This window comes from Cherax quadricarinatus, chromosome 53, assembly GCF_038502225.1.
Source record: "Cherax quadricarinatus isolate ZL_2023a chromosome 53, ASM3850222v1, whole genome shotgun sequence".
In the NCBI taxonomy this organism is placed as follows: domain Eukaryota; kingdom Metazoa; phylum Arthropoda; class Malacostraca; order Decapoda; family Parastacidae; genus Cherax; species Cherax quadricarinatus.
Window position 1 is genome coordinate 18,049,982 of NC_091344.1, and position 22,564 is coordinate 18,072,545.

General features: G+C 38.0%; 1 protein-coding gene across 1 annotated transcript in view; it reads right to left on the bottom strand.

Moving 5' to 3' along the window:
- The window catches only part of LOC128692203 (alpha-2-macroglobulin-like), a gene marked incomplete at its 5' end in the record, with an annotated part of 260,699 nt that overhangs the window by 106,622 nt on the left and 131,513 nt on the right, over positions 1-22,564 (bottom strand). Inside the window, 3 exon segments of the mRNA XM_070096368.1 lie at positions 1,865-1,947; positions 11,941-12,164; positions 16,517-16,745. Of these exon segments, the coding sequence (XP_069952469.1) occupies positions 1,865-1,947; positions 11,941-12,164; positions 16,517-16,745 (536 nt within the window).

Below are 22,564 nucleotides of genomic sequence, written 5' to 3' on the forward strand. Positions count from 1 at the left end.
CTGTCCAGTTTACGGATGCCAGAACTTAAATTCCAGATGTGTTCTACATCATGATCATTAAACGACGATTCTGTGATATTTCACTAGAAAATTAAGATTTATATGGGAATAATTGTTTGGAGGTAGTCCAAAATTAGTAAATTGTTACCTGCAAGGGAGGATTATCAATAGACCCCTGGATGTCTTTAAGAGGGAGCTGGACAGGCACCTAAAGTCAGTACCTGACCAATCGGGCTGTGGTTTGCATGCGGCCGGCAATAACAACCTGGATGATGAGACCCTGATGCACCACGACGACTGGTCATGGACCAGGCTGCGGGGGCCTCGACCCTCAAAACACCCTCTAGGTATACACTGATAAATATTAAGCCTACCCCTACACAAGAAAAATTAGTCCTCTCTCTCTCTCTCTGCTCCCTGAGGTTTGTCATACCTCGTCTTAAAGCTATGTAAGGTTCCTTCCTCCACTACATCACTTGCTAGGCTATTCCACTTCCTGACGACTCTATGACTGAAGAAATACTTCCAAACATCCCTGTGACTCATCTGAGTCTTCAGCTTCCAATTATGATCCCTTGTTTTTGTGTCCCCTCTCTGGAACATCCTGTCTCTGTCCACCTTATCTATTCCACGTAGTATTTTGAATGTCATCATCATGTCTTCCGTGACTCTCCTGTCCTCCAGTGTCGTCAGGCTGATTTTCCTCAACCTTTCTTCGTAGGACATTCCCGAGCTCCGGAACTAGCCTTGTTGCAAACCTTTGTACTTTCTCTAATTTTCTGACATACAGGTGTGGGTTCCAAACTGGTGCTTCATTCATTCGAGATTAAACTGGTGCTGCATACTCCATTATGGGCCAGACGTACACAGTGTACAGTGCCTTGAACGATTCCTTGCTAAGGTATCGGAATGTTATTCTCAGGTTTGCCAGGTGCCCATATGCTGCAGCAGTTATCTGGTTGATGTGTGCCTCCAGAGACATGCTCGGTGTTATGATCACCCATAGATCTTTCTCCTTGAGTGAGGTTTGCAGTCTCTGTCCACCTAGCCTATACTGTCTGCGGTCTTCTTTGCCCTTCCCCAATCTTCATGACTTTGCATTTGGCGGGGTTGAATTCGAGAAGCCAGTTGCAGGACCATGTGTCCACCCTGTCCAGGTCTCTTTGTAGTCCTGCCTGATCCTTAATCTGATTTAATTCTCCTAATTAACTTCACATCATCTGCAAACAGGGACCCTTCAGAGTCTATCCCTTCCATCATGTCATTCACATATACCAAAAACAGCACTGGTCCTAAGACTGACCCCTGTGGGACCCCGTTCGTCACAGGCGCCCACTGTGATACCTCATCACGTACCATGACTCATTGTTGTCTTCCTGTCAGGTATTCTCTGATCCATTGCAGTGCCCTTCCTGTTATATGTGCCTGATCCTCCAGTTTCTGCACTAATCTCTTGCGAGGAACTTGCACTAATCTCTTGCGAGGAACTGTGTCGAAGGCCTTCCTGCAGTCCAGGAAAATGCAATCAACTCACCCCTCTCTCCCATGTCTTACTTCTGTTACTTTGTCATAAAACTCTAGAAGGTTTGTGACACAGGATTTGCCTTCCCTGAATCCATGCTGGTTGTCATTTATGAATTGGTCCTGTTCTAGGTGCTCCACCACTCTCCTCCTGATAATCTTCTCCATGACTTTGCATGCTATAAACGTCAGTGACACTGGTCTATAGTTTAGTACCTCATTTCTGTCTCCTTTCTTAAAAATGGTGATTACATATATTTGGGGGGGGGATGGTTTGAGGTAGCCTGTTACCTGTCACTTCCCATTTAAAAGTTTAAATACAGGAGACACAAACTCTACTTACCCTTAGAACAAATATATTTGGTCCAAGTCTTCTCTCTTGGGAAGCCCTCCACATGTACAGTGATGGGTTTCACTATGTGATCACTATAAAGAAAATATTATTTAAGGTAAAAATTATGTAATAGTAAAAGTGCATGAGATTCTAAACTGACAGCAAAATCCCTTTAGACTCATAGCAAAGTTATCAATGATTTTGGAAAAATGTTAAGACTTTGTTGCATACTCTTTTTCTTGGGTGTTGATTACCTTCTAGAACAGAAACTATGCTTGAGTTGCACTATCTTCAGATAGTGATAGTTTATAATGTCTTGTGAGTGTAGTACTACTTGTAATTAATTCCATTTTTCCTTTTTTTTGGTTAGGTCACAAGGTCGATGGTAAAGATCAAATCAAATCAAATCTAAACAAGTTTATTCTCTATAAGGATTACAGTGCTGAGTTTACAGAATTTGGATATTGTGTGGTTTACATGTTTCAAAATACTACTTACAGAGGGGGCCACTAGAACACCTAGCATGGCTAGGCATTTCGGGCAGACTTAGATTAATTCTTAACTTTAACCCTTTGAGGGTCGACAGGCCCTCTCCGAAACTCGTTCACAGGGTCGGCCAAATTTAAAAAAAAAAAAAAATTATTTTCTCTTATGAAAAGATAGAGAATCTTTTCCCGATAATAAAGACACCAAAAGTTTGAAATTTGATAGAAAACTTACGGAATTATGCTCTCGCAAAGTTAGCGGTCTCGGCGATGTTTACGCATCGGCGATTTTGCCCACTTTGAGCCTCATTTTCGGCCAATTTCACTGTACTAGTCGACAAAAAACATGAATATTTCGCTAGAACTCCATTTTTTCTATCGAATGGGTGCAAGAAACCACTCATTTATGAAATTCAACTATCCAGTACAGTGGTCAGAATTTAGCAATTTTGCCAATTTCACACAAATTTCAAAAGATGCCAATTTCCGAATAGGGTCCAGAATAAACAAGAAAGACATTCCTGGCACTAAAATGACATTTCCTCTAGTCATTAGTCACGTCTCAAGGCCCCTCTTATATTCTTTTGCTTTCCACTTTGAATTTTTATTTTCACAAAAAATATAAGATTTACTGTTATGCAGACTACTGCATTAGTGTAAAAAATGGTATAAATATTATTGGTGCACTTGTGAAAGAATATTAGACTCACCAGTTGACGTGTATTGCACGCTTGGCACGATTTGTTTACTTTTGAAGTTTGGTAAAAATCGAACATTTCTGCTACTTTGAGCTCAATTTCAAGGCACCTTTCTTTGTAAAACCAGTCAAAATCATCTCAATTTCTGTAATATGTCTTCCATTCTATAAAATGAGACCAAGAAAACTAGAATACAACAATAAATACCATACGAAAATACACTGCAAAGTCGCTGATTTATTAAAAAAAAATGGTCAAAGTTTTTTTTTTCTCATTATGCACTGTGTGCTGCAGGATTTTTTTTAGACTGTGCACACTGACCACATAGACCCATTCCTTCATATGAAGGCCTACCAGCTTTCTCCCACTAGATTTGAGGCCGCTAGAATTTATGAGTACTAGTACGTCAAAAACCCCTACGCGTAAGACGTACTAGTACGACGAAAACCCTCAAAGGGTTAAAAATATTACAAATTATGAGGTAAGTTGGTATTATGGCTAAGTGACTTAAATACTAGTTTGTGAATGCTTTTGTTTTCACACAATACATAGTTTCAGTATTGGAGTATCACAGACCATCTTATGACTAGTTAGGATTCATTATTTTAAGATTAAGATTGATATTTCTGTGTTTATGGTCAAGTGGGTGAGTGAGTGTAAGTGTGAACCACCAGGTGGTATTCATGTAATTAGTTGATGGGGTGTATCGGGGAGATAAGATTTTTTCTAATGGTAGTTTTGAAGGTGATGAAAGTGTCTGCAGTTCTAGAGTTTTCAGGTAGGGTGTTCCAGATTTTAGGGCCTTTGACATACATTGAATTTTTGTAAAGGTTTAGTCAGACATGGGGAATGTCATAGAGATGTTTGTGTCTGGTGTTATGCCTGTGGGTTCTGTTACAACTATCAAGAAAGCGTTTTAGGTCAAGGTTAATATTGGAACTTAAGGTCCTTTAGATGTAGATTGCATAGTAGTAAGTGTGGATGTACTGAACAGGGAGTAAGTTTAGATCTATGAAGACTGGGTGGGGAGGAACAGGGTCAAAGTAGGACAGATCAATGATAAAAAAGGTTGCAGGTAAACAGGAGAAAAGAGGTAAGAAAGATTATGTGACCTAACAAGCCTGAGTGGGTTTTAAAGGAACAAATTCCCATTACCCTACTACTTTGCAAAAAAAAAATTTCATGTATCCTATCTGCACTACTTCTTTCTTACAACTCAACAACCTACTACTGGTGTTTACATACTCTCATGTGGTCACTGTGAAAAGAAATAATTAGGAGAGACAGGCTGGAATTGTCCACTACAGTTAATGAATACAAACATGCATGCAAAAGGGGATGATCTCAGTGACACATGAATACTTCACAGGAATGCAGAGGGACATTTGATGGATTGAACCAAAGCACAGATGATCTTCATTGCACTTAATCTGTACAGTCATTCTTATTTGGAATCCTTCCTTATTGATATAACATACACATTTACACAAAAAGTTGAAAATTGTATTAATAGCAAATCGCTTGCACATCTACAGTAGCCCTCCTACCACCTGACAGCAGTCAGGTGACATGCTGCCAGACGTCACTTCCTCTCAGTTGAATTCCCTAACTATTTGTGTTTTTTATGAGTTCAGCCTATTCGGCAAGTTCAGCTTATTAGGTACATGTATATATATATATATATCTATATATATATATATATATATATATATATATATATATATATATATATATATATATATATATATATATATATATATATATATATATATATATATATATATATATATATATATATATATATATATATATATATATATATATATATATATATATATATATATATATATATATATATATATATATAATGTATATATTTATTTTATTTTTTTTTATTATCACACTGGCCGATTCCCACCAAGGCAGGGTGGCCCGAAAAAGAAAAACTTTCACCATCATTCACTCCATCACTGTCTTGCCAGAAGGGTGCTTTACACTACAGTTTTTAAACTGCAACATTAACACCCCTCCTTCAGAGTGCAGGCACTGTACTTCCCATCTCCAGGACTCAAGTCCGGCCTGCCGGTTTCCCTGAACCCCTTCATAAATGTTACTTTGCTCACACTCCAACAGCACGTCAAGTATTAAAAACCATTTGTCTCCATTCACTCCTATCAAACACGCTCATGCATACCTGCTGGAAGTCCAAGCCCCTCGCACACAAAACCTCCTTTACCCCCTCTTTCCAACCTTTCCTATGCCGACCCCTACCCCGCCTTCCTTCCACTACAGACTGATACACTCTTGAAGTCATTCTGTTTCGCTCCATTCTCTCTACATGTCCGAACCACCTCAACAACCCTTCCTCAGCCCTCTGGACAACAGTTTTGGTAATCCCGCACCTCCTCCTAACTTCCAAACTACGAATTCTCTGCATTATATTCACACCACAGACATGACATCTCCACTGCCTCCACCTTCTCCTCGCTGCAACATTCATCACCCACGCTTCACACCCATATAAGAGCGTTGGTAAAACTATACTCTCATACATTCCCTTCTTTGCCTCCAAGGACAAAGTTCTTTGTCTCCAAAGACTCCAGTGGACCCCCGGTTAACGATATTTTTTCACTCCAGAAATATGTTCAGGTGCCAGTTCTGACCGAATTTGTTCCCATAAGGAATATTGTGAAGTTGATTAGTCCATTTCAGACCCCCAAACATACACGTACAAACGCACTTACATAAATACACTTACATAATTGGTCGCATTCGGAGGTGATCGTTATGCGGGGGTCCACTGTATATATATATATATATATATATATATATATATATATATATATATATATATATATATATATATATATATATACATATATATATATATATATATATACATATATATATATATATATATGTATATATATATTATGTATTTATATATATATATATATATATATATATATATATATATCTTTCTTTCTTTCAACACACCGGCCGTATCCCACCGAGGCGGGGTGGCCCAAAAGGAAAAACGAAAGTTTCTCCTTTTACATTTAGTAATATATACAGGAGAAGAGGTTACTAGCCCCTTGCTCCCGGCATTTTAGTCGCCTCTTACAACACGCATGGCTTACGGAGGAAGAATTCTGTTCCACTTCCCCATGGAGATAAGAGGAAATAAACAAGAATAAGAACTAGAAAGAAAATAGAAGAAAACCCAGAGGGGTGTGTATATATGTGCTTGTACATGTATGTGTAGTGTGACCTAAGTGTAAGTAGAAGTAGCAAGACGGACCTGAAATCTTGCATGTTCATGAGACAGAAAAAAGGACACCAGCAATCCTACCATATATTATATATATATATATATATATATATATATATATATATATATATATATATATATATATGGTTATAGGAGGGTGGGGGCAGGAGGAAAGAGGAGAGATTAATGGAATGATGAAGTAAAGGGTGTGATAAAAGAGAAAAAGGTAGCTTACGAGAGGTTTTTACAAAGCAGAAGTGTTATAAGAAGAGCAGAGCATATGGAGAGTAAAAGAAAGGTGAAGAGAGTGGTGAGAGAGTGCAAAAGGAGAGCAGATGAAAGAGTGGGAGAGGCACTGTCAAGAAATTTTAATGAAAATAATAAAAAATTTTGGAGTGAGTTAAACAAGTTAAGAAAGCCTAGGGAAAGTATGGATTTGTCCATTAAAAACAGAGTAGGGGAGTTAGTAGATGGGGAGAGAGAGGTATTAGGTAGATGGCGAGAATATTTTGAGGAACTTTTAAATGTTGAGGAAGGAAGGGAGGCGGTAATTTCATGCACTGGCCAGGGAGGTATACCATCTTTTAGGAGTGAAGAAGAGCGAAATGTAAGTGTGGTGGAGGTATGTGAGGCATTACGTAGAATGAAAGGGGGTAAAGCAGCTGGAACTGACGGGATCATGACAGAAATGTTAAAAGCAGGGGGAGATATAGTGTTGGAGTGGTTGGTACTTTTGTTTAATAAATGTATGAAAGAGGGGAAGGTACCTAGGGATTGGCAGAGAGCATGTATAGTCCCTTTATATAAAGGGAAAGGGGACAAAAGAGATTGCAAAAATTATAGAGGAATAAGTTTACTGAGTATACCAGGAAAACTATAGGTAGAGTTATAATTGAAAGAATTAGAGGTAAGACAGAATGTAGAATTGCGGATGAGCAAGGAGGCTTCAGAGTGGGTAGGGGATGTGTAGATCAAGTGTTTACATTGAAGCATATATGTGAACAGTATTTAGATAAAGGTAGGGAAGTTTTTATTGCATTTATGGATTTAGAAAAGGCATATGATAGAGTGGATAGAGGAGCAATGTGGCAGATGTTGCAAGTTTATGGAATAGGTGGTAAGTTACTAAATGCTGTAAAGAGCTTTTATGAGGATAGTGAGGCTCAGGTTAGGGTGTGTAGAAGAGAGGGAGAATACTTCCCGGTAAAAGTAGGTCTTAGACAGGGATGTGTAATGTCACCATGGTTGTTTAATATATTTATAGATGGGGTTGTAAAAGAAGTAAATGCTAGGGTGTTCGGGAGAGGGGTGGGATTAAATTATGGGGAATCAAATTCAAAATGGGAATTGACACAGTTACTTTTTGTAGATGATACTGTGCTTATGGGAGTTTCTAAAGAAAAATTGCAAAGGTTAGTGGATGAGTTTGAGAATGTGTGTAAAGGTAGAAAGTTGAAAGTGAACATAAAAAAGAGTAAAGTGATGAGGGTATCAAATGATTTAGATAAAGAAAAATTGGATATCAAATTGGAGAGGAGTAGTATGGAAGAAGTGAATGTTTTCAGATACTTGGGAGTTGACGTGTCGGTGGATGGATTTATGAAGGATGAGGTTAATCATAGAATTGATGAGGGAAAAAAGGTGAGTGGTGCGTTGAGGTATATGTGGAGTCAAAAAATGTTATCTATGGAGGCAAAGAAGGGAATGTATGAAAGTATAGTAGTACCAACACTCTTATATGGATGTGAAGCTTGGGTGGTAAATGCAGCAGCGAGGAGACGGTTGGAGGCAGTGGAGATGTCCTGTCTAAGGGCAATGTGTCGTGTAAATATTATGCAGAAAATTCGGAGTGTGGAAATTAGGAGAAGATGTGGAGTTAATAAAAGTATTAGTCAGAGGGCAGAAGAGGGGTTGCTGAGGTGGTTTGGTCATTTAGAGAGAATGGATCAAAGTAGAATGACATGGAAAGCATATAAATCTATAGGGGAAGGAAGGCGAGGTAAGGGTCGTCCTCGAAAGGGTTGGAGAGAGGGGGTAAAGGAGGTTCTGTGGGCAAGGGGCTTGGACTTCCAGCAAGCGTGCGTGAGCATGTTAGATAGGAGTGAATGGAGACGAATGGTACTTGGGACCTGACGATCTGTTGGAGCGTGAGCAGGGTAATATTTAGTGAAGGGAGTTAGAGAGTTAGAGCAAAGGAAGGGGTAGCAGTAATGTTAAATGATCAGTTATGGAAGGAGAAAAGAGAATATGAATGTGTAAATTCAAGAATTATGTGGATTAAAGTAAAGGTTGGATGCGAGAAGTGGGTCATAATAAGCGTGTATGCACCTGGAGAAGAGAGGAATGCAGAGGAGAGAGAGAGATTTTGGGAGATGTTAAGTGAATGTATAGGAGCCTTTGAACCAAGTGAGAGAGTAATTGTGGTAGGGGACTTGAATGCTAAAGTAGGAGAAACTTTTAGAGAGGGTGTGGTAGGTAAGTTTGGGGTGCCAGGTGTAAATGATAATGGGAGCCCTTTGATTGAACTTTGTATAGAAAGGGGTTTAGTTATAGGTAATACATATTTTAAGAAAAAGAGGATAAATAAGTATACACGATATGATGTAGGGCGAAATGACAGTAGTTTGTTGGATTATGTATTGGTAGATAAAAGACTGTTGAGTAGACTTCAGGATGTACATGTTTATAGAGGGGCCACAGATATATCAGATCACTTTCTAGTTGTAGCTACACTGAGAGTAAAAGGTAGATGGGATACAAGGAGAATAGAAGCATCAGGGAAGAGAGAGGTGAAGGTTTATAAACTAAAAGAGGAGGCAGTTATGGTAAGATATAAACAGCTATTGGAGGATAGATGGGCTAATGAGAGCATAGGCAATGGGGTCGAAGAGGTATGGGGTAGGTTTAAAAATGTAGTGTTAGAGTGTTCAGCAGAAGTTTGTGGTTACAGGAAAGTGGGTGCAGGAGGGAAGAGGAGCGATTGGTGGAATGATGATGTAAAGAGAGTAGTAAGGGAGAAAAAGTTAGCATATGAGAAGTTTTTACAAAGTAGAAGTGATGCAAGGAGGGAAGAGTATATGGAGAAAAAGAGAGAGGTTAAGAGAGTGGTGAAGCAATGTAAAAAGAGAGCAAATGAGAGAGTGGGTGAGATGTTATCAACAAATTTTGTTGAAAATAAGAAAAAGTTTTGGAGTGAGATTAACAAGTTAAGAAAGCCTAGAGAACAAATGGATTTGTCAGTTAAAAATAGGAGAGGAGAGTTATTAAATGGAGAGTTAGAGGTATTGGGAAGATGGAAGGAATATTTTGAGGAATTGTTAAATGTTGATGAAGATAGGGAAGCTGTGATTTCGTGTATAGGGCAAGGAGGAATAACATCTTGTAGGAGTGAGGAAGAGCCAGTTGTGAGTGTGGGGGAAGTTCGTGAGGCAGTAGGTAAAATGAAAGGGGGTAAGGCAGCCGGGATTGATGGGATAAAGATAGAAATGTTAAAAGCAGGTGAGGATATAGTTCTGGAGTGGTTGGTGCAATTATTTAATAAATGTATGGAAGAGGGTAAGGTACCTAGGGATTGGCAGAGAGCATGCATAGTTCCTTTGTATAAAGGCAAAGGGGATAAAAGAGAGTGCAAAAATTATAGGGGGATAAGGCTGTTGAGTGTACCTGGTAAAGTGTATGGTAGAGTTATAATTGAAAGAATTAAGAGTAAGACGGAGAATAGGATAGCAGATGAACAAGGAGGCTTTAGGAAAGGTAGGGGGTGTGTGGACCAGGTGTTTACAGTGAAACATATAAGTGAACAGTATTTAGATAAGGCTAAAGAGGTCTTTGTGGCATTTATGGATTTGGAAAAGGCGTATGACAGGGTGGATAGGGGGGCAATGTGGCAGATGTTGCAAGTGTATGGTGTAGGAGGTAGGTTACTGAAAGCAGTGAAGAGTTTTTACGAGGATAGTGAGGCTCAAGTTAGAGTATGTAGGAAAGAGGGAAATTTTTTCCCAGTAAAAGTAGGCCTTAGACAAGGATGTGTGATGTCACCGTGGTTGTTTAATATATTTATAGATGGGGTTGTAAGAGAAGTAAATGCGAGGGTCTTGGCAAGAGGCGTGGAGTTAAAAGATAAAGAATCACACACAAAGTGGGAGTTGTCACAGCTGCTCTTTGCTGATGACACTGTGCTCTTGGGAGATTCTGAAGAGAAGTTGCAGAGATTGGTGGATGAATTTGGTAGGGTGTGCAAAAGAAGAAAATTAAAGGTGAATACAGGAAAGAGTAAGGTTATGAGGATAACAAAAAGATTAGGTGATGAAAGATTGAATATCAGATTGGAGGGAGAGAGTATGGAGGAGGTGAACGTATTCAGATATTTGGGAGTGGACGTGTCAGCGGATGGGTCTATGAAAGATGAGGTGAATCATAGAATTGATGAGGGAAAAAGAGTGAGTGGTGCACTTAGGAGTCTGTGGAGACAAAGAACTTTGTCCTTGGAGGCAAAGAGGGGAATGTATGAGAGTATAGTTTTACCAACGCTCTTATATGGGTGTGAAGCGTGGGTGATGAATGTTGCAGCGAGGAGAAGGCTGGAGGCAGTGGAGATGTCATGTCTGAGGGCAATGTGTGGTGTGAATATAATGCAGAGAATTCGTAGTTTGGAAGTTAGGAGGAGGTGCGGGATTACCAAAACTGTTGTCCAGAGGGCTGAGGAAGGGTTGTTGAGGTGGTTCGGACATGTAGAGAGAATGGAGCGAAACAGAATGACTTAAAGAGTGTATCAGTCTGTAGTGGAAGGAAGGCGGGGTAGGGGTCGGCCTAGGAAGGGTTGGAGGGAGGGGGTAAAGGAGGTTTTGTGTGCGAGGGGCTTGGACTTCCAGCAGGCATGCGTGAGCGTGTTTGATAGGAGTGAATGGAGACAAATGGTTTTTAATACTTGACGTGCTGTTGGAGTGTGAGCAAAGTAACATTTATGAAGGGATTCAGGGAAACCGGCAGGCCGGACTTGAGTTCTGGAGATGGGAAGTACAGTGCCTGCACTCTGAAGGAGGGGTGTTAATGTTGCAGTTTTAAAAACTGTAGTGTAAAGCACCCTTCTGGCAAGACAGTGATGGAGTGAATGATGGTGAAAGTTTTTCTTTTTCGGGCCACCCTGCCTTGGTGGGAATCGGCCGGTGTGATAATAAAAAAAAAAAAAAAAAAATAATTCAGGGAAACCGGTTATTTTCATATAGTCGGGCTTGAGTCCTGGAAATGGGAAGTACAATGCCTGCACTTTAAAGGAGGGGTTTGGGATATTGGCAGTTTGGAGGGATATGTTGTGTATCTTTATACGTATATGCTTCTAAAGTGTTGTATTCTGAGCACCTCTGCAAAAACAGTGATTATATGTGAGTGTGGTGAAAGTGTTGAATGATGATGAAAGCATTTTCTTTTTGGGTATTTTCTTTCTTTTTTGGGTCACCCTGCCTCGGTGGGAGACAGCCGACTTGTTGAAAAAAAAAAAAAAAAAAAAAAAAAAAAAAAAAAAAAAAAAAAAAAAAAAAAATATATTATATATATATATATATATATATATATATATATATATATATATATATATATATATATATATATATATAAATTAGTTAGAATCCTCACCTCTTGCTTATGACGTACTCAGACCCACACACCTCTGGGTAGACTTCATCAACAGAAGCTATAACTGTAAGATTAACTTCACCCAGTGACAGAGCACGAACCTTCACACTGTGAACTACCTTATCTTGGGGAGGGATACATGAACTACGTTGGTTCTCAGGTTGTCCACTTTCAAGATCTTCTAGAATCACATACTCAGCACTTTTTACAAGCTGTACTTTAACCTGCAAAAAAATTTAAGAAAATATAATGAAATAAAATATCATTTTATTATGCTTTATTTCGCTTGTTTATGTTCTATACATTAACATTTCTTCATTGTTCCTAATTGTATACTGAAATACAACTAATTTTTTTTTTAACACAACGGCCGTTTCCCACCGAGGCAGGGTGACCCAAAAAGAAAGAAAATCCCCAAAAAGAAAATCCCTCCAAACTACCAATATCTAAATTATGTTGTTTAATTTCCATAGTAACAACTGTATATTAATTGATACATCTATCTACTTAAAGACTGTATCGTTTTGAAGGTTTACAGATATTCTATATGGCATATTATATGAAAATCTCCTACTGAAAAGAAATCAGCAGTATAATACACTAACAACCATGCCCAAAGAGTAATATTCATTTTTCCCTCACAGAATAGAGGCTGGGAATCCATAACTCTTCTACAAATATTATTTAGTACATTAAAGATTACTATCAAGCAGAACATTAGATATTATCTATAATTCGTCAACAGTATCATCAGAAAGACAAAAAATACCTACAAGGTGAACAAAGTTTATAAAATAAAACGAATAATGAACATTTTTTCAGGTTCTGTTATAAAAGTATCAAATAAAAAGCTACTATAAAGCTGCAAAATTAAAGTGCCTTTACTTACAAATACTGTATGCTATTGCAGTAAATTCAATAGTGTCTCCTCCATTATTTGGACTAATCTAGATAATAGTCCACACACCTAAGCTACCATTACTAACCTTATATTTTTCAACTCCTTGTGTGAACCCAATCCGGCATGATGGAACATGACAGTGAAATATAACTGCCTTTTCTTCCTACTGAGTAATTAGCATATACAATAAGATAGCAGCATACTGCTGGAGTATCCAATTTTGTTAAAGAAAAAACTAACAGTAACTGACATAAATTGGTGCACCTCTCATCACTGTGCCCATTTAAAAAACTTTGATAACAAAATTGCTAGAAAAACGGAAAATCAATCTGACAAGTCCACAGTCGAAATAAAGAACACAAGTACTTAAACTGTTATCAGCCATCACAAGACTGTCAACAAATAATTTTTTATATATATTGAAAGACCACAAATTCAAAACATGCCTTTTAATATCTCTGAAACATATTTAAAAACTTATGTAGCTCAAATTTAGGCACAGAATTTTCCTTGCATTACACCTTTTCTGAAACAATGTCTCCATAGAATTTAGAAATGATCAAGTTGAAATACGCATTAATATATTCATTCATAATCCTGTTATGATTTACCTACCTACTGGCACAGTTTCCATGACATGCATAATATTAAAAACAGTTCTCTTCCTTTGCTAATTAGACATGACTTTTACCTTACCATAAATCATTTAAAGGAATTCTAACTCTACAATGGCAAACAAGACATTCAACTTTTCAAATAGCTCACACTTAGTTTAATAGGCTACTCTGGGTACAGAGAACTTATTTAACAAAGTTTGCCCCACGTAAGTTACTTAGGAAAAGGTCGAGAGTTTTGTTTCCATGAATTTTCGGATACTGCATAACGGATGAAGTTCTTCCTGTACAATATCGAATTTCATTTAACACTGCAAATAAATTTATTATTCTGATTCTTTTGCATTTGGAGTTTCTAACATTCAAGCATTTCAAAAAGTTTTAATATAAAATAAGAAGGTATAAATTATTTAGAAAATGAATGAGAATACATTTACAGTGGACCCCTGACATTCGATGGCATTGACATTCGATAAATCCGACATTCGATGCATTTTAACCCAAAAATTTTGCCTCGACATTCGATACGATTCGTACGAGACATGTCCACGTGTGGCCTGAACTGCCCCGTGTGTGCCAGTATTTACAAGCCAGCCAGTGTGCGCGGATCTAAGGATACATTTGGTACATTTCATATTATCCATATTATCACTGTTTTTGGTGCTTGTTTCTGCAAAATAAGTAACCATGGGCCCCAAGAAAGCTTCTAGTGCCAACCCTTCGAGAAAAAAGGTGCTAATGACCACTGAAATGAAGAAAGAGATAATTGCAAAGTACGAAAGTGGAGTGCGTGTGTCGGAGTGCATGATGATTTGGTAAAGAAATTGCCTGCAACTAGTGGTGATGTAAGTGAAGTTAAGGCCAGCAAAGGTTGGTTTGAAAGATTTAAGAATCGTAGTGGCATACACAGTGTGGTAAGGCATGGTGAGGCTGCCAGTTCAAGTCCTAATAGAAGGAGATTCCCCTTCTAAACACTAACACCATCCACACTCTCCCCTCCTCCCATCCCATCAATCATCACCAGATCTTCATTAAAGGTAAGTGTCAATTATTCTACTGTTATTAATCTATTGTAATTGTTGTTATTGTAATTATTCTATTGCATTAAACTTAATATTTCATGTGGTAAAATTTTTTTTTCATACTTTTGGGTGTCTTGCACGGAATAATTTGATTTCCATTATTTCTTATGGGGAAAATTAATTTGACTTTTGATATTTTCGACATTCGATAGCACTCAGGAACAGATTAGTATTGAATGTCGAGGGTCCACTGTACTGGGAATTCTCAAAGAAGTTTACAAAGAACAGATTGAAGCGATTATACTGTGTTTATATTTCTAGGTATTTTTTAAGAACTGAGCACACTCAGAAAAGCTGCTAAACAAATTACAGCTTTCTAATACCCTATGAGAGCCGGGGAGGTAACAAGTACTGTATGGTATAATGTTTGTCAGGAAACAAGACGAGTTTCCTGACGCAGGTCTTCGTCATATGATGACCCACAGCTGGAGCTTTCAGTCGTCTGACTGAGGACTTACTGGTCCACCTCTTTAGTAAGATGCAACAAAAAAGGTCAGATATTATATAGTATATGACTTAAAAACTCAGCAATGTTAAAGAGTGTACTTTAGACTATAATTAAAATTTTAAATTACAATTTTATTTTTGTAACTGTTGTAAAAAATTTCTTGTGATATTTGGAATTCTTTGGTTCAAGATAATAATTTTTAATAAAATTTGGTCTTTATTTTGTAATTACATCTGAAACATTTTGCCTCTTCATACTTCAGTAATAAAAGGCATGTACAAAAGATCATTAAAAGGTTTTGCAAGTGCATTAAAAAACTTCTAATGAAATTTGATCTTATTTTACTACATATTATTTAAAACAACATAATGCTTCATTTGAATTATGTCATCAGGAAGAATTCCCATGGCAAATACTGCTTTTTAATTTTAATTTTATTGCCATCTCCAATATTGAAATCTGAAAAATAAAATTGTTTTAAAATATAAAATAAAACAAGTTTGGCTTTAATCTGCCATAATAGTGAGATGAGGGTCTTGGCAAGAGGCGTGGAGTTAAAAGATAAAGAATCACACACAGGGTGGGAGTTGTCACAGCTGCTCTTTGCTGATGACACTGTGCTCTTGGGAGATTCTGAAGAGAAGCTGCAGAGATTGGTGGATGAATTTGGTAGGGTGTGCAAAAGAAGAAAATTAAAGGTGAATACAGGAAAGAGTAAGGTTATGAGGATAACAAAAAGATTAGGTGATGAAAGATTGAATATCAGATTGGAGGGAGAGAGTATGGAGGAGGTGAACGTATTCAGATATTTGGGAGTGGACGTGTCAGCGGATGGGTCTATGAAAGATCCTGGTATATAAAGAAGATTGAAATCTGGATGCTTTAATTCTCGTTCTCTCCCAAAATGTACCATGAATAGGGCTCAGATAAAGTATTGCTATGCAAATGATCCTATAGTTGAAGAGGACACCAAATCCTATGATATGGCTGGAAACAGGACTGATCATCAGAATGTGGATAAGGTGTCAATCATGGGAGCATTGGTATGAGAGAAGTTCTTGGGTTCAGGGCCTCAGAGGCTCACCAAAACTAATCATAACTGCAGAGAACTTCTTGGACAGAGTGTGGGAGAGGTAAAAATTGTATCAATGTGGAGAGTGGAGATCTCTGTTCATCACTTTCACTACTGGACACAGATGTAGGGAACCACAAAATAATATTTATTGGGAAAAAACAATGTGGCAGTGATGAAGCTAATACTAAGGTTACAACAGATGGTGCACCAGCATGATTAGTAAGGTTACAACAGATGGTGCACTCAGCATGATTAGTAAGGTTACAACAGATGGTGCACTCAGCATGATTAGTAAGGTTACAACAGATGGTGCACTCAGCATGATTAGTAAGGTTACAACAGATGGTGCACCCAGCATGATTGGTAAGGTTACAACAGATGGTGCACCCAGCATGTACATGCTTTGTATTGTACAATTATGCAAGAGAGATTATCCGTGTATTTTCAAATACTTACGGGTAAAGCTTCTTCCAGGTAGTTAAAGACTGAAATCTTCACTGGGAAGATCTCGCCACGTTTCACAGATGGTGGAAGGGTGAGATCAATGAAGAAAGGTGTAAAGGTTGTTATTAGAGCTTGCTCTGATACTCCCAGGCCTTTATCTGGATGGACACAAACAGCTTTTCCCACCCATTCAGTAATTGTATCAGGTAGGGTCAATTGTTCACTGCTCACACCAGACACACTGTGTATGAAAAACAGCATTAGTGGTAACTACGTAATATGAATTTCATAAAAATTCTTTAAAATAAATTTTTCACCTACAGTACCAGAAGAACATTAAAAAATAATCAGTAAATACCAACAACTTCTGCCACCTTCTCTGCCCTATATGATGCTTTATTTACAAACATGGCCTCTGGAAAATCATGCTACCACCATTAAAGTTTACATGAAGGAAGGCTCTTTCAAACCCTGAAGTGCTCTGTAAGAAGAGATTGAGGAAGACAAGATTTTGGGAGAAGCCTAAATGTTACTCAAACAGCAAAGAGCGGTCAACTTAACCCTTTCAGGGTCGAGATCCCCAATCCTTAACTCACTCTCAGGGTCGAAAAATTTAAAAAAAAATCAATTATTTTTTTTGCAGTAGTAGGTTGGTAGACAGCAACCACCCAGGGAAGTACTACCGTCCTGCCAGATGACTGTGAAACAGAAACCTGCAACTATTTTGCATGATGGTAGGATTGCTGGCTTCTTTTTCTGTCTCATAAACACACTAGATAACAGGGATATCTTGCTACTCCTACTTACACTTTGGTCACACTTCACAGACATGCACATGCATATATATATACATACATCTAGGTTTTTTCTCTTTTTTCTAAATAGCTCTTGTTCTTCTTTATTTCTTCTATTGTCCATTGGGAAGTGGAAAAGAATCTTTCCTCCGTAAGTCATGCGTGTCGTATGAGGCGACTAAAATGCCAGGAGCGATGGGCTAGTAACCCCTTCTCCTGTAGACATTTACTAAAACAGAGAAGAAAAACTTTATAAAACTGGGATGCTTGAATGTGCGTGGATGTAGTGCAGATGACAAGAAACAGATGATTGCTGATGTTATGAATGAAAAGAAGTTGGATGTCCTGGCCCTAAGTGAAACAAAGCTGAAGGGGGTAGGGGAGTTTCGGTGGGGGGAAATAAATGGGATTAAATCTGGAGTATCTGAGAGAGTTAGAGCTAAGGAAGGGGTAGCAGTAATGTTGAAGGATCAGTTATGGAAGGAGAAAAGAGAATATGAATGTGTAAATTCAAGAATTATGTGGATCAAAGTAAAGGTTGGATGCGAAAAGTGGGTCATAATAAGCGTGTATGCACCTGGAGAAGAGAGGAATGTAGAGGAGAGAGAGAGATTTTGGGAGATGTTAAGTGAATGTATAGGAACCTTTGAACCAAGTGAGAGAGTAATTGTGGTAGGGGACCTGAATGCTAAAGTAGGAGAAACTTTTAGAGAGGGTGTGGTAGGTAAGTTTGGGGTGCCAGGTGTAAATAATAATGGGAGCCCTTTGATTGAACTTTGTATAGAAAGGGGTTTAGTTATAGGTAATACATATTTTAAGAAAAAGAGGATAAATAAGTATACAAGATATGATGCAGGGCGAAATGACAGTAGTTTGTTGGATTTACTATTATTTTATTTATTTTATTTATTTATTTATTTATTTTATGTCTTTGCAAATACTAGTACATTGAGATTTTGTATTTACAATAGTGGGTTGCAATGCAGAGAGAGCCTCTATTATGCCTATGCATTATGGGCCGACTTAACCCTTCATCGCGCAAGGGGTCCGAAAATTTGAAATTCGAACTGAACTCCCTATGGTGGATAGAGTAACTCAATACAAGGTCACTGATCCCATATAAATTGATTTCTGATGGTTAGTTTTCGAGCAATTGCCAATCTCCGAAGACCGAAAATATTAGGCCGCCCCCGACAAAGTGATTAAAAAATTCTATGTTGCAAACTTGCAATTGTTAATAAAACACACCAAAACAATTTTTTAAATTTAATATACAAACAGACAATATAAAAAACATAAATGGAACTTTTATCAAAACATTTTTTAATACTTACAAAAATATAAAAAGGAAGCAAATATCAACAATGCCAAATTGCAAAGTGATGCAAGTTTCAATCCCTATATTCCTGAGATTCATTTGGAAGACCAATGATTCTATATTGCTAATTGGCAAGATGGAAGTCTGTGAAACAATTTCTATCAGTCTTTATGCACAGATTTACTTTGCATACACTACAGACGAATGACGATGTTACCGTTTTTTTCGAGGTGCTGCAATACTTGCAAGTAAACGGCCTTTGCCCTGCCATTGGGAAGTGCATTAGAGTCATGTCTTTCCTAACACTGTCATCAGGCATTTCTGTACGTGTTCCCCTCCCAGGTTTCACTATGCCAACACCATTGGAAGTACATGGTGAATTAGTTGGTGAAGGTCTTGGAGTTGTTCTTAGGCTGCTCCCTCTAAGGTTTTGTCCTTTAGACCTTGCAATTTCAGAGATAGAATTCCTGAAATACTTCAGTTGCATACACTTTTGCTTTATTGCTCGAGAATCACGGCAATAAAGCACCCATGCATTCACAACAGCAAGATCAATAATATAGGCAAATAGCCGCATGTACCAACGTTTTGATTTCATTGGTGTTTTGTAGAGATGCACCAACATGTTGCTTTTGTCAATACCTCCCATGTTTGCATTATAGTTCTTGATGACTGCAGGGCACGATATTTTCTCTTTCCTCTTTGTACCCTTGTTATATCTCTCAACAAGACTCATGGGCTCGACCCCAATATCAGTTGTCACTAAAGTCACAACTTTGGTGTCCTTCCATCGTACAACAAGGACACCATCATTGTTGTTGAAGCAAAAATTGCCCCTGACCACACTGTTTTTTTCCATTTGTTTGATAGGCACCAGATGTGGCTTACCACATCTATTGTCACGTACTGTTCCAGTGTATCTGCAGTTATACTTATCTCTTAGTAGCTTGACCAAAGGCATACTTGAAAAGAAATTGTCAGCATAGATTGCTGATGTGTTTGTCTTGTTCATAGTTTGTGCAAGTACCAGAACAATCTTTGTACTTATTGGAAGTTTACATTCTTCCTGTGGCAGCTGTATGGGATGTGTGTCAAAAGTTGTTGTGCCTTGATACATGAGTATATCATGTATGAGTCCATCTTGACTTGCACGACAAAAAAGTTTGAAACCCCACTTATCTGGTTTTGTTTTGATGTACTGCCTTAGGTTTCCAGCAGTTTTACCCTTGAAACCAACCATGACTTCATCAATAGATTGCTTGGGTGTAGCTGGAATTTTCAAGCAAGCATTAGTTAGTTCAGTGTAAAGAGGCCTTACTTTGTAGAATCTGTCATTATCCTTTTTTGTGTTGTCATTGAAATGAATATGACTTCTAAGGTACCTAAACCTCTTAGACGCCATGCTATCTGCAACCTGTTGGCTCCTAAAACCAGCTTTCCAATAGTCTTCGAGGGATGGTAGTGAATTAATACCCATGAACAACAAAATACCTATGAACCTCATGATCTCTTCAGAATCTGTTGAAAAAGTACTATTTACGTCTTGTTGCCTTGTATACAAATTTGTTTGATATGCTATGTTATCTATCATGGCTGGAGTAACGAACATACGAAAATACTCATATGGAGACCTAATTGCAAGAGGCTTTTCATGTTCATATGCCGGCAAAGGATCATTTTCAATGTCATCTACGGTCCACTCAGATGAAACTTGAAGAGCAATATTCTCATGGATCTCTTCCTCATCCGGGTATGCCTCAATCCTAAAAGTTTTCTTTTTCCTCATTACTTTCTGCTTTTTGGCTGGCCTTTCTTCCCTTTCTTCCTCATCATCAGTTGACATCTCTGCATCCTGTGCATCCGTTGGCAAGTATTCATCACCACTATCCAGCAATTCTGGTTCGTCTACCTCTGGTTCTGAGTCACTGTCTTCAGAAACGCAGATATACCTCGACCTGCTGGTCGACTGCTCCCCATAAAACAGCCTCTCATGGAACTGGAAGGACAATAGAAACCTCCTGTATAAATCCAGACCACTACAGAGTTCATATATGCAATTGAAAATTTTTTATAAATATTTATTTGACTAAAATTGGACATTCCCGGAAACTCGCGCAATACCGAAATAATTCGGACTAAAATGCATGCACTTTTTTCAACTGCATGCTACACTCATATTATGCTTCACACGGACTTTAGGTATATATCAAAATATGCCTAAACTATTCATGTAAGCACTAAACACAACAATCAGTACTTACCGACATTGTAGAATATATAATCCAAGAGTAGATTAGCAAGGGTGGAGGGAAAAATGCGCGTGTGTTCGAAGCCAAGCCGCTAGTGTTTATATTTTGATCTCTCAACCAATGGGAAGGCGGCAGAAGCGAACTGTACTTAGCTGAAGAGACTCAGGGAAGGCTTGTGATTGGTTGGAACTAAAGAACGGGAAGCTGGCCGCGCGGGGCGCGAAGTATGACACGCGCCAAAAACACGTAATCAATACCGAATTTTTTCGGCCCAACCCGATAAAGGGTTAACATAATTGGCTTACAGACTACTTAACACTAAGGATTGTATCATAGTTGTACAGTAGGATAGTAATTATTTCATAGTTGTACAGTAGATTATTAATTATAAGTGAATCTAATTTGTATAAGACAAAAGATATACATATTCATATATTCAAAAATGCTTTTTGTGAAAACAATGATTCAATTATATTCCTGTCAACAATGGATAAAAGGTTCAAGGTAATTATTCAAGTTATGATGTGGGAGTACATATGTAAGTATATGTATACTGAATATTTAGCATTTAATCTAGAGTGATTAAGTGGCTTTTGAGTAGTCTTTAAATCGATTTTCAGACCGGGTTACTTTAATATCTTATGGTAATGAATTCCATATTTTGGGGCCCTTTATGTGCATACAGTTTTTACACAGTGTGATATGGACACAAGGTACATCAAAAAGAGATCTGTGTCTTGTGTTATGGGCATGTGTCCTGTTAAGGTTGGTGAGGAGAAGTTTGAGTGGAGGGTTTATATTTGCATGTATTGTTCTGTGTATGTAGCAGGCACATGAGTAAGTATGGATGTTCTTAATGGTGAGCAGCTTCAGACTTTTGAAAATTGGTGGAGTATGCTGGTGGGAGTGGGAATTTGTTATCATTCTTACTGCTGCCTTTTGCTGGGTTATTAGGGGTTTTAGGTGATTGGATGCTGTTGATCCCCATGCACAAATTCCATATGTAAGATAAGGGTATATGAGTGAATGGTACTGTGCCAGGAGAGCTGATTGTGGAATGTAGTACCTTATCTTTGATAGTATGCCTACAGTCTTGGAGATTTTCTTGGTGATTTGTTGTATATGTGTCTGGAACTTAAGGCTACTGTCAAGGTGGATACCTAGGAATTTTCCCTCTGTAAGTCTTGTGCCTGATGATCCGTTTAGCATTATGTTAATTGGATCATTTGCAGCTTTGTTTCCAAACTAAATGAAATAGGTTTTATCAGTATTCAGGGTAAGTTTATTAGTCATCATCCAGGCAGATATTTTCTACAATTTGGCATTGACTGTGTTTGCTAGTATGACTCTGTTTGAGTGGGAAAAGACATATGTAATGTCATCTGCAAATAATATGGGTTTGAGTAGCTGTGATGCATTCGGTAGATCATTGATGTAGATGAGAAAGAGGAATGGTCCAAGGACACTTCCTTGTGGGACTCCTACTGTGATTGGTTGGGTGGAAGAGTCTGCACGTTATGTATACTACTGCATCCTTGTAAAAACAGTATAAATAATATCAGCACACTTGTGCAAGAATATTAGACTCTCTCAAAAATCTTCTAAAAATTAATTCATAAACGAATCTACTCCTACCTTATCTCCCAAAACATACTCAACCCCTGCCAATTTGGATTCAGGCCAAATAAAAATACTAACG